At 49.5% G+C, this 21,589-nt stretch overlaps 1 protein-coding gene across 1 annotated transcript in view; it reads right to left on the bottom strand.

The window, feature by feature from the left end:
• The window catches only part of LOC122920076 (low-density lipoprotein receptor-related protein 5-like), an 833,413-nt gene that overhangs the window by 787,302 nt on the left and 24,522 nt on the right, over positions 1-21,589 (bottom strand). The window contains 1 exon segment of the mRNA XM_044269285.1: positions 14,311-14,593. Coding sequence (XP_044125220.1) covers positions 14,311-14,593 — 283 coding nt within the window.

Here is a 21,589-nt window from a genome sequence, read left to right on the forward strand (position 1 = left end):
CCACCCCCACATACAAGGTCTTTAGCCAATCAACAAACCCCCCCGGCAGGCCATACTTCAGAAGGACCGACCAGAGGTACTCGTGGTTCACCAGATCAAACGCCTTTGCCTGATCTATGGATAGCATGTACCCCTTCCAGTGACCTGCTCTACTCTGTTCCACTGCCTCTCGGACACCGAGCACAGCACTAAAAGTGCTGCGGCCTGGAACCGAGCAATGCTGGGCCACCGAAAGGAGTTGTGGAGAAAACTTCACCAACCTGTTGAATAGTATCTTGGCAAGAATCTTTCTGTCCGTATTGAGAAGTGCTATGGGTCACCAGTTCTCATTACAACTCGGGCCTTTAGCCTTTGACAGAAGGATCAGGGCTGACCTCCTCATTGACTTCGGCAGAGTGCCCGAGGATAGACACTCATTGAAAACCTCAGTCAAGAGGGGACTTAAAGAGTCCTTAAAAGTTTTTTAAAACTCGTATGTTAAGCCATCCAGACCTGGCGACTTCTTCAGAACTGACCCTTCCATCACCAGGATAACTTTCTCCTTACTGATCGCTTCCACCAAATCGTCAAAAGAGAGGTGAGCTCCTGATTCAGGGGTGATTTCAGCCAGGAAAGCCGACATCTTGTACCGATGTAGTTCCTTCTTTCCCAAGAGACATGAGTAGAAGGATCTGACGATTTCCAGGATACCTGATCTGGACCTGTTCAGGGATCCTGTACTATCAACCAATCCCATCACCAACTTACTAATCACTGACATCTTGCAGTTTCTGTAAGGGGTGGGGCGAGCAGTACTTTCCGAAATCTGTCTCAAAAACTAAAGATGTGTGCCCATCATGCTGGCACCTCTTGAGTAAAGATTTCACTCTGGAGACATCCTCTCTGCTACCCCCAGTCGAGACCAGATGCTCGAGTTCCCTCCTCAGACCCTGGTACAGGCAGTACCTGTCCAGGGACCTGAGGCTCGAGAGCTGGAGGAAGAACTTTGCCGCCCGATCTTTGAATATCTCCCACCACTTTGACTTAGTATCACAGAGATCCAGCTAAGATACCTGACTCTGAAGGAAGTCCTCAAAGGATTGTCTCACCTCTGCTTCCTCCAGGACTCCAAAATTCAGCTTCCAGTAACCTCTGCCCATTTGGGGGGACTCTGAAATATTCAAAGAAAACATAATCAGACAGTGATCAGAGAATTCTACCCTTAAGGGTGAGAAAGTAGCTTCATCCTTTAAAAAAAACTGTCTATTCTAGACCTAGTCTGACTACTTCTATAGAAAGTGAAACCCCCGTGGCCTGGGGTATGCCTGATGTGGACATCCACCAGACGAGCCTCACTAGCTATAGTATTTAAAAAAAATTCTATTGTAAGCCAGCCGGTCTCTGGCGCCTCCCCCATCTTGGGACCTCGTGATGGTATTGAAGTCCCCTCCAAAGACCACTTACCGGCTCGTAAAACGAAAAGGCTTGATCCTCATGAAGAGACTTTTTCTGTCTCATTGGGACTGGGGTCCATAGATGTTGATTAGTCGCAGTTCTTATCCAAGATCAAACAACTCCCCATTTCTAACTCGATAATCTGTCGGTATTCTACCAGTGCAATAAAAAGGACCACCACTCCGCTATACAGCTCAGCCGCAAGAGACCAATAGGAGGGCCCTGATCTCCACTCCCTCCTGGCTTTGTGAACCGCTGCCAAATCTGGCAGCCTGGTCTCCTGCAAAAACAAAATGTCAGCCCCAACTCGGCTGAGAAAATCAAAGGCTGTAAAAAGAGCCGTATCCGACTTAATACTGGTGATATTAACGGCCTTCTTCCCACTCTTTTCAACCCCCCCCTCCCGGGGCTGTCTTCTAAGGCGGCACGACCCCTTTTGAGGGAGACAGTGGTGTCCCTCTCATTTGTCACCACCACCTCCCCCCCGCACACTACGGTCTCGGGGCCTGGTTTTGCCACCCCTCCTGAGGACCTTACATCCCCACCAGAGGGGGGCGCGGGGCCTTCTGAAGGCCCTCCCTCCTTCGCCTCTGGTCCCCCACCTTCAACCTCCTCCCCAGAAGAGGAGGCAGAGGTCTCATCCAAGGTGAGAAACTGGTTGGAGAGCTCCAGAGGTAAGCTGGTTAGGCCTTCCCTTGCTACTTTGGTCGAACCAGATCTTTTCTTGATACGGTGTTTCCATCTGATTTTTTTTTGGACTCTGTCCCACTATCCTCTGCGGCGCTTTCATAGTGCGAGGACAGAGTCTCCTCGGCACGCTCCAGTCTTTCGTTTTCCTCATTCAGCTCCCTGTACCCTAGGATCTCCGATGTGGGAGGGGCAGTCGCTTGGGAAGGGGCAGGCATCACCCCAGGACGGGGTTCATCCCTCTCCCTCTACGCCTGTCGCCTCTCCCTCCGCCGGGAAGGACCATCTTTGTTCTTCACCGACCCCTGAACTCTGTTGTCTTTGCCAGCACCCGCCTCAGCTGGAGGGACCTCCCGACCCACTCCTGCGTGAGCTCGGGCCGCATTGACCTCAGAGAGAGGATGACTGAAAGGGTGACCAAGTTCACCACACAGGTTGCACCTAATCTCCCTACAAGACGCGGCTAGATTACAGCACGAACTTCTGCACTTGGCCGCTGGCACTGAATTGTGAGGGGCTGCCGCACTTGTGGCAGAGCTTAGGCTGCCCCCTGTATAAAAACCGAAATCCTATCATGGCCAATAAAGGCAGATGATGAAATGTAGGAAACCATACTACCCAGACAATTAAGCTTGATGTTAAACGTCCAGGCGCCCGATCAAATGCCAAACTCATCCAGGTTCTTTGATGGAACCCCCTGGATCTCACCGTACCTGCCCAGCCAGGTCATGATGTCAACACAAGAATGCGACTCGTTACAGGTCAAAACGGTCACTCTCTTGACCTTTGGTCCTTCAAGAGCTGTTGGCCCACATCCACATCCTCGATGGACCCACCCGCCTTCACATGGGCAAGCATATCCATTAGGGGTTTCCTCCTCCCCCTCTAAAGGAAGGTTGCAGACAGGGAAGGCCCATGCCTCCCTCTCATAATGTGCCTTCATGCCTTCCTCGGGCGTGGTCCAGGTGACCAGGTACGTTATGGCATTGAGGCGCTGATGCACGAGGCATGGGCCTTCCCAGGCCACCTGAAGCTTGTCCTGAGGTACGGAGACCAGTACTCATATCTTTTGACCCACCTGGTAGGTCCTCTCGCAAGTGTTCTGGTCGTACCATCGCTTCTGGTCAGCCTGGGCCCGCTCCATACTATCATGCACCAGCTGCGACAAGGCCTGCATCTTGTCCTGGAAGCGCATGACATCCTCGACAACTGACACTCCAGGGGTGGCTACATCTCCCTCCCAGGCCTCTTTTGCCAGAGCCAGGGGCCCCCGCACATGTCGCCCGTACTGGAGCTCGAAGGGCGAGAACCCCGTGGAGGCCTGTGGGACCTCTCAGTAGGCAATTAGTAGATGTGGGAGGTACCGCTCCCAGTGATGCCTGTGGGAGTCGACCAACATCTTAAGCATCTGCTTTAAGGTGCCATTAAATCGTTCGCACAAGCCGTTGGTCTGTGGGTGGTACGGGCTGGTCACCAGATGTTGCACTTGTGTTTGCCTACAGAGGGACGCCATCAATTGCGACATGAACTGGGTCCCCTGTCGTTGAGCATTTCCTGGGGAAAGCCCACTCTGGAAAAAATCTCCAGCAAGGCTGTGGCCAACTTGTCTGCCTAAATGGATGACAAGGATACCGCCTCCGGGTACTGGGTGGCATAGTCTACTACCGTCAATATGAAGCGTTTCTCAGAGCTGCAGGGAATGGGCAGCGGTCCACTCAGATCCACAGCTACCCTCCTGTAAGGCTCTTCAATTACGGGCAGTGTTACCAGTGGGGCTTTGGGGGGCCGCCCCGCCTTCCCCACGCGCTGGCAGGTGACACATGAATGGCAGTAGGCAACCACATCGGCCCATATCTTTGGCCACTAGAAATGTTGGGCTAATCTGGCCTTTTGTCTTAGCGACCTGTCTTAGCGATTTTCACACACCGTTACTAGGAGATGATTGGGATGGGGACCCGATCTTTATTATTTTCCCTTATTGTTATTCTCTCTTGTTCTGTGAGGAATAGGACCTTTGATGATGTCACTACACTCATCACATGGTCCATCACATGATCTTTTATCATGGTGATGGATCATGTGACGGACCTTGTGATGAACGTAGTGACGTCATCAAAAGGTCCTATTCCTCACAGAACAAGGCAGAAAAGATGCCGGCTGTGTGAACAAGTGAATTAAGGGGAGTTAAATTATGTTTTATATATATATTTATTTAACCGCTCCAGCCCTATTGTACTATTCATTCTATATTCAGAATGCTATTATTTTCCCTTATAACTATGTTATAAGGGAAAATAATACAATCTACACAACCTTTAACCCAAACCTGAACTTCTGTGAAGAAGTTCGGGTCCGGGTACCACATTCAGTTTTTTATCACACGCGTGCAAAACGCATTGCAACCGCGTGATAAAAACTGAACAATGGAACGCAATCGCAGTCAAAACTGACTGCAATTGGGTACCTACTCACGCGGGTTTGCCGGAAGGCACCCAGACATTATCCGGACACCGGTGAGCCCTGCTGGACCGTTGCCCGGTACAGCTGTCCTTGGTCCCAGACCATCTTCTTGAGGGCTAAGTCAGAGGGGGGCTGTTCCGCTCGCTCCTTGAAGAGCGTTCAGGCTGGCATCAGCCATTAACACTGCCTGAAACTCCTGACTGGACGTGGCCAGAATAGACAAGAGTGCCACGTACCCTGTCAGGTCCCCGGGACCTGTCTCCTGGCCTCGATCTGACTCGGCAGCCACTTGGTCGGAGGGGGAAATCCATCAGACCCTTGAGGGGCCCCAGCACTCCCACGGTGCGTGACAGCAGCTATGGCCGCTGCCACCGCTGGTAGTGCCTGCTTCCCCTCAGCTCCCGACCAAGTTGCCAGTCCAGACGGACTAACCTGGCCCTCTGACATCCCAGTTGTGGAGGAACCCTGCACTGAGGCTCTACCTGGCAGCCCTACTTCTCCTGGGAAAGCTCTGACCTAATTTGCATCCTCCTCCCCCACATCTGTCTGCCACCTGCTTGTCCCCTCAGTCACCACACCGGAGGACAACAGGTTCCAGCAAGCTTGCTGGCCACACCCTGGGGCTTCAGCACAGCTGGCAGAAATAACCCCCTATAGGTACACATTACACCCCCCTACCCCCCACACCCCCATCAACAGGCATGCTAGCCACATTCACATCAGCTGCCACTAAATGAAGAGGTGTGTCTGAGCTCCTGAGAAGCAGAGAAACTTCCAGGGATTTTTTCCACCTTTGTCCCTGGGAGCAGCACCAGGATAGCGGGGTGATGACAGCTTCCCCAGCCCAGGCCCTGCCTCTCCCTAGGGAGCTGGTAGGGTCTGGGGCCATGGTTTCTAAAGCCAGGGAGTCTGCTCCCCATTCTGGGTCGACGGGGAGCAAGAAGACACAGTGCCTGAGTCAAATCCAATATGACTTCAAGCAAGAAAATATTTCCCATAGCAGAGAGGATAAGGGAGCTAAAAGGTGCTCTTTAAAAATAATGAAGAGGAGATAGGTGCTACTCTAAACCTTTTGAAGGATTTTGCGGAAGGTACCTTGATTTTGGGTGGAGACCTGAATGTCACGTTGTTCCCACTGTTAGACTCCTCTACGGGCACCTCATCCACTTCGCGACTGGCCTTGAAAAGAGTTCACTCAGCTATCAGTTCTTTAGGATTGGTAGATGTCTGGAGGACACTAAATCCCACTGTTGAAGATTACTCTCATTACTCGGTAGCCCACAGGTCATATCAAAGACTTGACTATCTATTCGTACCTGCTCATACTCTGACCTCGTGTATAGATGCCTCTATAGGAAATTTGTTGCTGTCGGATCATGCTCCGGTTTTTCTAGAAATGGGTTTTAAATCTGTCCCTAAGCCAATATCAAATTGGAGACTCAATGAAACGTTGCTGGACTCACCGGAACATGTTCAGAGAGCTGCAGAAAAATTAGAGGAATTTTTTCAGATTAATGCCACCCCTGATGTAGCGCAAGGTATAATCTGGGAGGCCCATAAGGCCGTGATCAGAGGCCATTTTATAAGCCTGGGTTCCTTCCTTAAAAAGAAAAGGGAAGAACAGGTACTATCCCTCACAAAGAAAATACAAGGTTTAGAAACCTCACACAAAAAAACCCGATCCGAGGAAGATCTAATCCTTCTGAATCAAACACGCTCCTCCCTCAAAAACTTCTTGAACCAGAGAACAGCTAAGCTTTTTCTTTCTGCGCGTTTTAAATACTATGCGCACGGAGACAAAGCTTCAAAATTCTTACTCGCACAGATCAAAAAGAGGAAAGCTAAGTCATACATTCAAAAGATACGTACGACAACATCCTCATTAGCTAGAAATACAGAAGAGATAGCGATACAGTTCAAGGAATTCTATGAGTCATTATATAATATCCGTTCCAATGATGCATTGCAAGATAGGGATAAGAGATCCAGAAGGATTGATGATTGGTTAGCTTCTTTAAATCTTCCCACACTTGGAGATCAACAGGTTGCCTCTCTATTAAAACCATTTACAATGCAGGAATTAACAGAAGTGGTTAAATCGATCCCGATGCATAAGAGTCCAGGCCCTGACGGCCTTCCAATGGTCTATTACCGAAAGTTCCAAACAGTCCTTCTCCCTCATTTCCTAGCATTATGTAATGATACATTTAAAGGAAAATCTCTGCCAGAACAGATGTTAATGGCTCACATTACTATTATACCTAAAGAAGGAAAAGATGAAACGATGTGTGCTAGTTATAGACCCATATCTCTTTTGAATAATGATTTAAAAATGTTCGCCAAACTCCTGGCGATCAGGCTAAAACCACTATTCAATGGTACGCTCTCTCCCCCTCTGCAAATTTCTAATGGGACGCGACAGGGTTGTCCTTTGTCGCCCCTGTTATTTGTCCTGACAGTTGAATGCCTATTTCAGGCTATCAGACAAGACGACAGAATACGGGGTATTGAGCTACAGGGGGTTCATCACCAGTTGGCTGCATTTGCTGATGACTTACTGGTGTTGATTTCGAACCCGGAGGAAGCCTTTATGGCTATACAATCCTTATTTGATCTTTTTGGGGAATTATCTAACTTCCTGATCAACCCCACAAAGTCTCAAGTTTTAAATGTGACATTAGACACGCAGCGGCAGAAAAGACTGGAGCTCAATACCCCATATCAATGGTCGGCTTCCAGCCTTAAGTTTCTGGGCATTAAGCTCACATCCGATCCTGCTCGGATATTTGAGGAAAACTATCGGGGCGTTTCCGAGGATATCAGATGTACATTGGACTCATGGGAGATACCATTTACATCATGGTTCGGCAGACGCTCACTTATCAAAACTATTATATTACCTAAAGTTCTATACCTTCTTCAAACCCTACCCATTTTTATACCCCGCTCATTCTTTACTAGAATAGAGTCGACTATCACTAAGTTTTTATGGAACAAGAAGAAACCCAGGCTTACTAAACAATACACTACTTTACCCGTCAAACGAGGAGGTATGGGGATGCCGGATTTTTATGGCTATTACTTGGCAGTCCAAGGGATGAGGTGTCTGGAGTGGCTACGCTATCGGGGGGATAGACTTGATATTCAGTCTGAGTTTGCCATTAGTCGATCTTCAATACGACCCTTACTTCTACACGACAAGTGTGTTAATGAAACTATTATTGGGAATCCCATTACTAAAAATACGACACGGATATGGCGACAAAAAATGAAAAATAACTTTCTCACTGCTACACTCTCCCCCTTGACACAACTGAGAGATATCCTGCAAGATGCATCTCCGCAGTTTATACAAACTCTCTCAGGAGAGGCAAAAGCTATCACTCAGCCAATAGTGGATGTTTTAGACGAATGGGGCGCGCTGAAAGAGAAGTGGGATAGTGAGGAAAATGTTTCCTGTTTATCTTTTCTACAAAAATCTTAAGTCAGGGATTACTTAAAGTCAATTACACCTATAAACAAGTCGGACCCAACGAGGTTTGAGAAGCTAGTCCTTCAGAGACAGGAACCTGTTAAAAAAATCTCCACTTTATACTCTATGATACTAGCACTTACGAGCCCGGGTGTTAACCCTTATTTACAGAAATGGGAATTGGATTTAGGCTTAGATAAAGGTCAAAAGTCTTTACACAGGTGTCTCTCACTTACCCCGAAGATCTCAACCTGCGTGCGGTTGCAAGAAAACTATTTTAAAATATTAACTAGATGGTACTACACGCCGGAAGTCTTACATAAAATGTACCCCGAGGTAGGTGAGAGATGCTGGAGATGTGAAAGAGGTAGGGGCACCTTTCTACATATATGGTGGGAATGTGAGATAATCAAAACGTATTGGGAACAGATCTGCTTAGTTATTACAAAGGTATGCAAGACTGATTTGCAGCCTTCTCCACAGATCTACAAAGAGAAAAATATGGAAAATTTCAGCCCGCACAACCCCTAGCAGGTGCAGATTGCTATGGCGAAATAGAGATATAAATGTAAAAACACAAAATGCAATCGCACACTGCAACCAGCACTCTGCCCTGCCTTTATGCTGGATGTTGAATAAGGCATTGGTGTACATTTTGGCCAAAGCGTAATAAGCCACTCACAGCGTCAAGGTTGCCTTCATGAGTGGTCCCTAACACTAGTTCCTACCTGTTATGGGCCATGACAGCCAAACAAAGTCCAGGGAGCGCAGGTACAGCATGGGGTTAAAAGCAGAGAGTGTGCTTGGCATGCATGCTGTACCTGCGCTCCCTGGACTTTGTGTGGCTGTCATGGCCCATAACAGGTAGGAACTAGTGTTAGGGACCACTCATGAAGGCAACCTTGACGCGGTGAGTGGCTTATTACGCTTTGGCCAAAATGTACACCAATGCCTTATTCAACATCCAGCATAAAGGCAGGGCAGAGTGCTGGTTGCAGTGTGCGATTGCATTTTGTGTTTTTACATTTATTTCTCCACAGATCTGTTTACTTAACTTATTAGACCAGATAAAATGTTCGGCAGATGCCAAACGCCTCATCACGCAATTACTGGCAGCAGCTAGAGTACTAGTTGCAGTACATTGGCGGAAAACACTCCCCCCTCCATTGGGGAATTGGGAAATTAGATGTGACGATATATATAGAATGGAACAGATAGCAGGTTGGGAGAATAGGTCCACTCATATGTTCCAAAAAGTGTGGGGCCCATGGGTAGCATATAGAGGCATCCAATCCACTTAAGGTAGCTTATCCACCTCCTTCCTCAATGTCTTAGAGAGTGAGGTAAATTTTTCCTTTTTTCGAGGGGTGCCGAAGCGTGTGCTGCAATCATTCACCTTCCCCTAATCCCTTCCTCTCCTTCCCCCCCCCCCTCCTTTTTTTGTTTTTGTTTCTGTTTCTTGTTATTTCTCTATTTTGGCTGATTTGTTATAACAATGCATACACCATTTTTGGCTTCAAGTGCAAGTAGATGTCGTAAAACGTACAGGATGTCATGTTTGCCTGCAATGGAAATTATAAGCGTAATTCGCATAATATGGCGACCCTGTGATAATTTTGCATATTGTATTAGACGCTAGCAGTACCTATATTGTCAATTATGAGTTGGTACCTTAGAGTTCTGCACTTTCAAGTCGTCAAATCTGACTATTCTGACAATTGTAAATGGCTAATTTTATGTGATATACATGCCTTTATTAACAACTATATACTGGACTTTCATGTTAACCCTTTCATGACCAAGGGTCATTGATGCCCCAGTGTCCAGGTCAAAATTTACAAATCTGACATGCGTCACTTTATGTGGTAATAGCTTTGGAATACTTTTACTTATCCACGCCATTCTGAGATTGTTTTCTCGTGACACATTGTACTTCATGATAGTCATATATTTGAGTCAATATATTTCACCTTTATTTATGAAAAAATCCCAAATTTACCAAAAATTAGGAAAAATTCTCAATTTTCCAAATTTCTATTTCTCTGCGTCTAAAACAGAAAGTGATACCTAATAAAATATTTATTACTTAACATTCCCCACATGTCTACTTTATGTTGGCATCATTTTGGAAATGTCATTTTATTTTTTAGGGCGTTAGAAGACTTAGAAATTTAGAAGCAATTTTTAAGAAAATTTCCAAAACCCACTTTTTAAGGACCAGTTCAGGTCTGAAGTCACTTTGTGGGGCTTACATAGTGGAAACCCCCATAAATGACCCCATTGTAGAAACTACACCCCTCAAGTTACTCAAAACTGAATTTACAAATTTTGTTAACCCTTTAGGCGTTCCACAAGAATTAAGGGAAAATGGAGATGAAATTTAAAAATTTCACTTTTTTGGCAGATTTTCCATTTTATATATTTATTTTCTTTAACACATTGAGGGTTAACAGCCAAACAAAACTCAATATTTATTACCCTGATTCCGCGGTTTACAGAAACACCCCACATGTGGTCGTAAACTGCTGTACGGGCACACGGCAGGGCGCAGAAGGAAAGGAATGCCATACGGTTTTTGGAAGGCAGATTGTGCTGGATTGGTTTTCTGAACGCCATATGTTTTTTATTTTTCTGCCGATCGTCTTGTGCAGGGGCTCGTTTTTTGCAGAAAGTGTTGAGGTTTTTATTGGTACCATTTTTGGGTACATAGGATTTTTTGATCATTCATTATTACACTTTATAGGGCAAGGTGACCCAAAAATTGGCTGTTTTGGAACAGTTTTCATTTATTTATTTTTACAGAGTTCATCTGAGGAGTTAGGTCATGGGATAGTTTTATAGAGAAGATCGTTACGGATGTGGCAATACCTAATATGTATACTTTTTCTTATTTATTTAAGTTTTACACAATAATAGTATTTCTGAAACCAAAAAAATGATGTTTTAGTGTCTCTATAGTCTGAGAGCCATAGCTTTTTTATTTTTGGGGCGATTGTCTTAAATAGGGTATCATTTTTTGCGGGACGAAGTGACGGTTTGATTAGTACTATTTTGGGGGTCATAAGCCTTTTTGATCGCTTGCTGTTGCACTTTTTGTGATGTAAGGTGACAAAAATAGCTTTTTTGGCACTGTTTTTTTTATTTTATTTTTATGGTGTTTATCGGACGGGGTCCATCACGTGATATATTTATAGATACGGTCGTTACGGACGCGGTGACACCTAATATGTGTATTTTATTTTATTTTTTCATTTTTTTATAGGAAAAGGCAGTCTTTTTTTTTATTTACCTTTTTATTTATTTATTGATTTATTTTTACTTTTATTATTTTCACTTTTTTTTTTATCAGTTCCCTCTTGGATCTTGAAGATCCAGTGGGGCTGATAGTTGTACTATACTTTGCAATGCTCTTGCATTGCAAAGTATAATACTTCCAGACTGCCTGTAGGTGGCAGCACTGGACACCTTTGCCATGGCAACCGGACGCTTTTGCAAAGCGTCCGGTTGCCATGGCAACCATCGGGCGCTGCGATCACAGCGCTGCAGCCCCGATGGTGGAGAGAGGGAGCCCCCTCCCTCTGTTAACCCGATGGATGCCGCAACCGCAGCATCTATCGGGTTACAGGAGAGTGTCATAGAGCTGACACTCTGCTGATGGCGGCGGCTCAGGAATGGAGCCGCCGCCATCACACACACAGAATGGGGAATCGGGGGGTAGGGACAATATTGAGAGAGGCTGGGGCAGGAGGGGCGGCCAGAAAATTAATGCAGGGGGCGGGGAGGGGGCGGACCGCATGCCAATCAGGGCAGGAGGAAGGATATGAGCGCCGGCTGGGAACAGATCAGCGAGGCACAGATCGGGGTAGGGGGGGACCACAGAGGGGCACCAAAGGCTTGGAGGATCGGGGGGCATGAGGAACACTATCGGCTTTCAGGCTCTGATCTGCAGAGTGCAGATCAGAGCCTGAAACCGGCATTTTTTCACTGCCGCGATCCGATTGGTTAGTCTGCACAGACTAACCAATCGGATCGATTGCCGGCAAGGGGCCACTCCGATTGGTCCCTTGCCGGCATTACTGCACTGTATGCTGTCCGTGACAGCATACAGGGCAGGGGCAGAAGCTTTAATCCAAGCGCTTTGCAGCGCTTGGATTAAAGAGCTGCCAGAACGTATATATACGTGGTAGCTGCACGGGGTATGTGCAGCTATCACGTATATATACAGATTGCGGTCGTGAAAGGGTTAAGGTTCTGCTGAGATGAATAAGCTCAATGTATACGATGACATGCTTGCACATAATGTCAATTGTAAACCGCTATCTCAAATGCTTACACTTTTGAGTTATGAAAATTCAATAAAAAATGTTTGGAACTAAAAATAATGAAGAGGAAAGAGAGCGATTAATAACTGAAAGTTCACCAATGAGGAACGCTCGCCAATGAGGACCGCTTTGCAGATATGAAGAGGAAAGGGGGGCAGTGCGGGGATGACGGTGAGGAAGAGGAGGTAAACCCGATGCCCAGTGATGTAACTGGATCCAGGGGGGGGGGGGGGGGGAGTCGCCCCTCTGCCTGAACCTACCCCTGCACCCCCTGAATCCCGGGAGCCAGTGCAAAGTCTGGAGAGTGGAAGCGGGGTCCCGGCCAAGCAGGTCGGATTACCCACTTCGGATAACAGCACTGGTGAGGACTTCAGTGAGGAGGAAAGCGGCTGCAGTGGGGGCCTGATGCAGCAGATAAGACTGTTGGAGTCCCCCAGACTTAAGTGGGTTTTCGTTTGGCAGTGAGCTGCCAGAAGACAGAATTGGAAAAAAAAAAGCAAGAAGAACAAGAAAGCTAAGGAACCCAAAGTGGAGATCTGCTATGTTTATGTCCCTGTGGCTCACTCTGTGCGGGCTGAAGGGTCCGTGCAGGGTGAGCTGCAGGCTGGTTCCCTGGATCCCGCTGTCATGGCGGGCACGGGAGGAAAGATGGCGCAGGATGCCGGTCTTGCCAGCGATGGAGGAGGCAGGGCCAGCTGCGGTGCTGGCCAGTTGCTCCCCTGTGGGAGTGGCTTGGCGCTGGGGTCCGCTCCCATGGTAAAAGTGTCCCCGTCTGCCGCCCTGGTGGGCGCTTGTGGCTTGGGGCTGTGCGACAGGGACGCTGCTCCTCCCACACATGGGCGAAGCCTGAGAGTCCCGGAGACGGGAGGCGGTGCGTTGAGCGCGGCTGGGGGCGTGCCTGGGGGTGTGCCTAGTGATGCTCCCTTGTCTGGGGGCAGAGCCGGGGGCGTGTCCGGAAGCGCGCCCAAGCGTCAGCGCTCGGTGGTAGCGGCTGTAGGAGAAGCGGGGACTGGCGTGCCTGGGAGCAGTGGTTCCACGGCGCACCAGTCCCTCGCTAAGGTAAAGAAAAAAAAATAAAATAAAGGGGAAAAAAGGTGAAAAGGTTAGGGAAAGGCGTGTTTGTGTACCCCAATGCAATGGCGGAATATGTAAGAACTAGACTTATTGCTGAGGACCCTGCCTCCTCCTCTAGCGCTGAGTCAAGCGCTGGAGGGGGGAGTGTAATCACGACCTATGCTCAGGTATAAAAGGAGGCAGGCAGTAACAACGAAATAAAAGCAATTATGAATACTGTAATGTCAGCTGGCCCAGCAGTTTGCTCGCAGGAGGCGGCTCCTGGACAAGGAGTCGCCTCTAGCGGGCAAACATGTAATGTGTCGCTGGCCTCTGAGGCTGGGGGGCTATGGAGGTGGTGATCGGTAGGACACTGGTGGCTGGGATGGCTGCTGGTGCGCCTGGGGCAGGGGCTCCCCGTGTGGGGGTCTGGGGTGGCTTCTGCAGCGGCTGTAGGTAGTTTAGGGGGGGGGAGGGGGCCGGCTCGGCTGCCCCTACTGCGTCTGTGGCGCCTGGCAGAAGTTATGCCAATGTGGCCGCGGCCGCAGGGGGGAGGGGCTGCCTTCGTTGGCCTCCTCGCTCCCAGGGTCTGGTGATGGTGACTTGCAGCGGCGACTGCTGGAGGCCCTCAAAAAGGGGGAGAGCTCCATCATTGTAGAGGGAAAGAAGGTTGACCTGTCATTCTGGTTCGACAGACATGGCATTGAGGTCTTTCCGAGAGCAGAATGGGGGCGAGACCACCTGGTCGTCGCCCACATCCGGCCCTGGAGTCAGAAGGAATGTGGTCTGTCTCAAGTGGAGTAGCGATGAAGCTTACCCTACAAGAAAGAGGGTGGCGGAGCTCCTGCTTGGGATCAGTTTCAAGGCGACTGACATCTTTGCCTTGATCCATCCGTACGGCTCCAAGGAGTTCAACGTCAGCTTTGTCCAGCCAGAGGGGCTGGAGCTCTTCTGTTCCGGGTATTTGCTGGCGAAGAACACGCCGGACTAACGTGGTTTCCTTGCGAAAGCAATAACCCGTCAGAGTGAGGTCAATAGAGTGACCATTTTGACCCGTAACAAGTCGCTCTCTTGTGTTGACATCATGACCTGGCTGGGCAGGTACGGTGAGATCCAGGGGGGTTCCATCAAAGAACCTGGATGAGTTTGGCATTTGGTCGGGCGCCTGGACATTTAACATCAAGCTCAAGCGTCTGGGTAGTACAGTTTCCCACATTCCATCATCTGCATTTATCGGCCGTGATAGGATTTTGGTTTTCTACAGGGGGCAGCCTAAGCTCTGCCACAAGTGCGGCAGCCACTCGCACTTCAGCGCCAGCTGCCAAGTGCGCGCTGTGTGGGGGGACTGGTCATCTAGCCGTGTCTTGTAGGGAGATTAGGTGCAACCTGTGCGGTGAACTCTGTCACCCTTTCAGTCAATGTCCTCTCTCTGAGGTCAATGCGGCCCGAGCTCACGCAGGAGCGGGCCGGGAGGTCCCTTCGGTTGAGGCGGGTGCTGGCAAAGACAACAGAGTTCAGGGGTTGGTGAAGAACAAAGATGGTCTGTCTCGGCAGAGGCGGAGGGAGAGGCGCCAGGCGGAGAGGGAGCGAGAGGAACCCCGTCCTGGAGTGATGCATGCCCTATCCCAAGCGGCTGCCCCTCCCACATCGGAGACCTTAGGGGACGGGGAGCTGAATGAGGAAAACGAAAGACTGGAGTGTGCCGAGGAGACTCTGTCCTCGCACTATGAAAGCGCTGCAGAGGATAGTGGGACAAAGTCCAAAAAATTCAGACGGAAACATCGTACCAAGAAAAGACCTGACTTGACCAAAGTAGCCGGGGAAGGCCTAACCGGCTCCCCTCTGGAGCTCTCCAACCGGTTTCTCACCTTGGATGAGACCTCTGCCTCTCTCTTCTTCTATGGGGGAGGTTAAAGGTGGGAGACCAGGGGCGAAGGAGGGAGGGCCTTCAGGAGGCCCCACGCCCCCCTCTGGTGGGGGTGTAAGGTCCTCAGGAGGGGTGGCAAAACCGGGCCCTGAGACCGAGGAAGCCAGGGGTGGTGCGCAGGGGGAGGCGGTGGTGACAAATGAAATGGACACCACTGTCTCCCTTAAGAGGGGTCGTGCAGTCTTAGAAGACAGCCCCGGGAGGGTTGAAAAGAGTGGGAAGAAGGCAGTCTAACTCAATCTCTCTGTATGGTGGTACCCGCTCTGCTAACGCTGGCGACCATTAATGTCGCCAGTATTAAGTCGGATACGGCTCGTTTTACAGCCTTTGATTTTCTCAGCCGAGTTGAAGCTGACATTTTGTTTTTGCAGGAGACCAGGCTGCCAGATTTGGCAGCGGTTCACAAAGCCAGGAGGGAGTGGAGATCAGGGCCCTCCTACTGGTCTCTTGTGGCTGAGCCGTATAGCGGAGTGGCGGTCCTTTTTACCGCACCGGTAGAATGCCGATGGGTGATAGAGTTGGAAACGGGGAGGCATTTGATCTTTGATATCCTTATGAAGGGACAAGAACTGCGCCTAATCAACACCTATGGACCCCAGTCCCAATGGGACAGGAAAAGTCTCTTCATGAGGATCAAGCCTTTGCTTTTTGCAAGCCGGCAAGTGGTCTTTGGAGGGGACTTCAATACCATCACGAGGTCCCAAGATAGGGGAGGCGCCAGAGACCGGCTGGGTTACGATGGTATTTCTTTAAATAGTATAGCTAGTGAGGCTCGTCTGGTGGATGTCCACATCAGGCATACCCCAGGCCACGGGGGTTTCACTTTCTACAGAGGTAGTCAGACTAGGTCTAGAATAGACAGGTTTTTTTTAAAGGAGGAAGCTACTTTCTCACCCTTAAGGGTTGTGGAGGTAGAATTCTCCGATCACTGTCTGATTATGTTTTCTTTGAATATTTCAGAGTCCCCCCAAATGGGAAGAGATTACTGGAAGCTGAATTCGGGAGTCCTGGAGGAAGCAGAGGTAAGACAATCCTTTGAGGACTTCCTTCAGAGTCAGGTAGCTTTGCTGGATCTTTGTGATACTAAGTCAGAGTGGTGGGAGATATTCAAAGATCGGGCGGCAAAGTTCTTCCGCCAGCTCTCGAGCCTCAGGTCCCTGGATAGGTACCGCCTGTACCAGGGTCTGAGGAGGAAACTCGAGCATCTGGTCTCGACTGGGGGTAGCCGAGAGGATATCTCCAGAGTGAAATCTTTACTCAAGAGGTCCCAGTACGATAGGCACACATCTTTGGTTTTTGAGAGGGATTTTGGGAAGTACCGCTCGCCCGACCCTTACAGAAACTGCAAAATGTCAGTGAGTAGTAAGTTGGTGACGGGACTGGTTGATAGTACAGGATCCCTGAACAGGTCCAGATCAGGTATCCTGGAAATCGTCAGATCCTTCTACTTGTGTCTCTTGGGAAAGAAGGAACTACATCGGTACAAGATGTCGGCTTTCCTTGCTGAAATCACCCCTGAGTCAGGAGCTCACCTCTCTTTTGACGGTTTGGTGGAAGCGATCAGTAAGGAGGAAGTTATCCTGGCGATGGAAGGGTTAGCTCTGAAGAAGTTGCCAGGTCCAGATGGCTTAACATCCAAGTTTTATAAGCCCTTTAAGGACTCTTTAAGTCCCCTCTTGACTGAGGTTTTGAATGAGTGTCTATCCTCGGGCACTCTGCCGAAGTCAATGAGGAGGTGAGCCCTGATCCTTCTGTCAAAGGGTAAAGATCCGAGTCATATTAAGAACTGGTGACCCATAGCACTTCTCAATACGGACAGAAAAATTCTGGCCAAGATACTATTCAACAGGTTGGTGAAGTTTGCACCACAACTCCTTTCGGTGGCCCAGCATTGCTCAGTTCCAGGCCACAGCACTTTTAGTGCTGTGCTCGGTGTCCAAGAGGCAGTGGAACAGAGTAGAGCAGGTCACTGGAAGGGGTACATGCTATCCTTAGATCAGGCAAAGGCGTTTGATCGGGTGAACCACGAGTACCTCTGGTTGGTCCTTCTGAAGTATGGCCTGCCGGGGGGGGGGTTTGTTGATTGGCTAAAGAACTTGTATGCGGGGGCAGAGAGTTTCCCGCTTGTGAACGGTTGGTCTGGCTGCTCTTTTGAGGTTGGGTCTGGCGTTTGTCAGGGTTGTCCTTTGAGCCCGCTTCTATACCGTACGTGTTCGCAATCGATCCCTTTCTTAAGAGGATCGGTCGTGGTCCGTTGGCGGGAGTAGCGACTGATCGGGTGGCGGCGGAAGCCACTCTGAAGGCAGTAGCGTACGCTGATGAGGTCACCATTTTCGTGTCCTCGAGAGGGGAGGCGGAGTACGTGATGTCTGAGATGGCCGCTACTCGGAGGCATCCGGGTCCATGATCAATCGGGATAAGTGTGAGAGTCTCTGGCTGGGAGGGGGTGATCCAGTTTTCGATCTCCTGGACACCCTTCCAGGGCCCCAGTTGTCAGCAAAAGTTCTAGGCATCCAATTCAGCCATGGGGATTATCCCACCCAAAATTGGGATGACAGGCTTAAGATCGACGCTCAGAAGGTTGACTAGTGGAAGGGTTGGTCTTTGACCCTCAGGGAAAGGGTGAATTTGATCAAGACTTACCTTCTCCCTTTGCTGATCTATTTGGGCAGTGTGTGTATCTTGCCAGAGCCTCTCTGGACTCGGGTTTATAGCCTGTTCTTCCAGCTCTTATGGGGGAATAGGCTGAACCTGATCAAGAGAGAGGCGACTTATTGCACGAGGAGACTAGGGGGGTTGTCTATGGTTAACCCTGTGGTGTTTCTTGTGAACACCTTTGTTGAGATAAATTTGGCGAACCTCTGGACGGAGAGGGCCCCTCCGTGGATAGTCTCCTGCAGGGGATGGTTTCAGCCTTTCTTCCAGGAATGGGAGACAGGAGGGCAAGTGAAGGACTTGCGTACGTCTCACTGATATCTTACGGCTTATGTCACCCCGATTCTGAAGGTGATCCGCCGGTGGGGTTTGGAAGTGAGGGAAATCAGGACTCTGTCAAGGAGGTCCCTTGACGCGAGGGTCTTGTTGTCCCACTTTCAAAAGCCCCTGGCCCTCAAGGATTGCCCAAGCCGGGATCTAGACAAGGGGTTACAGTTGCTAAATTCAGCAAGGATCCCCTTGAAGTTTTGGGACTTGACTTGGCACAGCTTTCACAGGAGGCTTTATGTAAAGGACAACTTGAAGTACAGGAACTCTGATGAAAGGGGTTGTCCCCGGGAGGAGTGTGGCTCCATACTGGAAAGTATGGAGCACTTCCTGCTTCATGGTCCCTTTAACCTACTCACGACCGCCGTACGCAGGATTGCGTCTTCGCGGCGGTCGTGTTGTTCTGGCTGGACGCGCCGGTGCGTCCTCTCGCGAGACGCGAAATTTCCGGGTATGCCGGCCCGCGCATCGCGGGCCGGCAAAATTCAAAGAAGAACTTCGTCATCAACCTGCCGGCCACGATCATTGGCTGGCAGGTTGATGATTTTCAAAAAAAACGAATCAGCAGCCAGATAACCCATCATATTAGTAAATATGATGGGATTATATGGCTGCTGTGCTCCTCTGCTCCTTCTTTTGGTCGGTTGGTTCCAGGAGAGGAGCAGAGGAGCACATCATTACTGTGAGTACCCACTACAGTACACTTAGCCCCCAGATCACCTCCCAGCACCCAATTAACCCTTTGATCACCCTGTCAATCACTAGTGAAAAGGAAAAAAAGTGATCAGTGCAAACTGTCACTTTTTTTTTTTTCACTGGTATTGACCGTTAGGTTTTAGGTATAGTTTAGGTCCCTTGGTTAGGTAGTTAGCCATCAGTTAGCGCCCAGCCCACCGCACCGCAGTCCGTTATTCGCTGATTAGCGTATCGCTAATCAGCATTTGTACTTTTATAGTATCTGAAAGTGATCAAAACTGATCACGGTCAGATCTATAATAGTACTAGTGTCACTTTAGTTCGCCCTCCACCCAAAACGCAGTGTTTGCCCGATCAGGCCTGATCGGTCGCCAACACGTGCGTTTACCCACGCCCGCCCCACCGCAGTGACAAAAAATATTATTTTTTTTGATCACTGCACATTCACTTTACACGCACTGCGGCGATAAAAAAATCAGTTTTGATATTTTTTATCAACCGCAGCGGCCTCCGGTACTTCGCTGGGCTCCCCTTTGTAAGACAGGCTTGCTTTTTTTTTCTTGGGTAGTCTCAGGGAATACCCCGAAATTTAGTTGCCCACATGTCTAACAGGGGGTATTCTTCTGAAGAGGCCTACAGGCTTCTGACCAAGTCGGATGAGGAGTGGGAACCCTCATCTGATGAATCCAGCGGGTCAGAATACGAACCTGTAGAAAGCAGTGGCTCTCTGACCCAAAGTTCGGACGAGGAGGCTGAGGTCCCTGATAGCAGCAGGCGTACCCGGCCCCGTGTCGCTAGACCGCAGGTTGCGCAGGATCCGCTTCAAGAGCAGCAGAGTGGGGCTGGTGCTGTCGGATTACGTGGTGAGGCATACACCAGCAGCCCAGCCCTTCCTGGACCTAGTACCAGCACTGCCGTACAACCTGGTGAAGTAGCGAGCACCAGAAGGGCAGTTGAAGCTGGTACGGTGGCACGTGCAGTAGTGACCCCGTCGCAGCCACCGCAAAGACGTGCCCGTAGAGCCCCTAGAATCCCAGAGGTGCTGGCAAACCCTGATTGGCAGTCCCCAACTTCCGCTGCACCCGTAGTTTTCCCTTTCACTGCCCAGTCTGGAGTTCGGGTTGAGACAGCTCAGATCGGTTCGGCCCTGGGATTTTTTGAGCTGTTCTTGACTGCGGAGCTTTTAGACTTAGTTGTGGCCGAAACAAACAGATATGCCACACAATTTATAACCGCTAACCCGGGAAGCTCTTATGCCCAGTCTTTCCGGGGGAAACCAGTCCAAGTTTCCGAAATTAAAACTTTTCTGGGCCTCCTCCTCAACATGGGCCTGACAAAAAAACATGAATTGCGGTCATATTGGTCCACGAACCCAATTCATCACATGCCCATGTTCTCTGCTGCTATGTCCAGGACACGATTTGAGACCATCCTGCGTTTCCTGCACTTTAGTGATAACAGCACCTCCCGTCCCAGAGGCCACCCTGCTTTTGACCGGCTCCACAAAATTCGGCCCCTCATAGACCATTTCAACCTGAAATTTGCAGATATTTATACCCCAGAGCAAAACATCTGCATAGACGAGTCCCTAATACATTTTACCAGGCGCCTTGGCTTCAAACAATACATCCCAAGCAAGCGCGCCCGGTATGGGGTCAAATTGTATAAGCTCTGTGAAAGGGCCACTGGCTATACCCACAAATTTCGGGTCTATGAGGGAAAAGATCAGACCCTGGAGCCGGTCGGTTGCCCTGACTACCTGGGGAGCAGTGGGAAGACAGTTTGGGACTTGGTGTCACCCTTATTCGGCAAGGGGTACCATCTTTATGTGGACAATTTTTACACAAGTGTGGCCCTCTTTAGGCATTTGTTTCTAGAACGGATTGGCGCCTGTGGCACCGCGCGAACTAGTCGCGCGGGCTTCCCCCAACGGCTCGTTACCACCCGTCTTGCAAGGGGGCAGAGTGCCGCACTGTGTAACGAAGAACTGCTCGCGGTGAAATGGAGAGACAAGCGTGACGTTTACATGCTCTCCTCCATTCACGCAGACACGACAATCCAAATTGAGCGAGCAACCCGTGTCATTGAAAAGCCCCTCTCAGTCCACGACTAAAACCTCCACATGGGAGGGGTCGACTTCAATGACCAGATGTTGGCTCCGTATTTAGTTTCCCGACGCACCAGACGCTGGTATAAGAAGGTGTCTGTATATTTAATTCAATTGGCTCTGTACAATAGTTTTGTTCTCTACAGTAAGGATGGGAGAACTGGATCCTTCCTCAAATTTCAGGAAGAGATCATCGCGAACCTCCTGTATCCAGGAGGTTCCGTGGCCCCATCCACCAGTGTAGTTAGCCGTCTACACGAGCGACACTTCCCCAGTGTCGTTGCTGGTACCTCAAACCGACCGCCACCCCGAAAAAAATGTTGTGTCTGTAGCAGGAGTGGAATAAGGCGTGACACCCGCTATTTCTGTCCTGACTGTCCCGACCACCCTGCCCTATTCTTTGGAGAGTGTTTCCGGAAGTACCACTCACAGGTACACTATTAGCATAG

Source organism: Bufo gargarizans, chromosome 10 (genome assembly GCF_014858855.1).
Source record: "Bufo gargarizans isolate SCDJY-AF-19 chromosome 10, ASM1485885v1, whole genome shotgun sequence".
Classification (NCBI taxonomy): domain Eukaryota; kingdom Metazoa; phylum Chordata; class Amphibia; order Anura; family Bufonidae; genus Bufo; species Bufo gargarizans.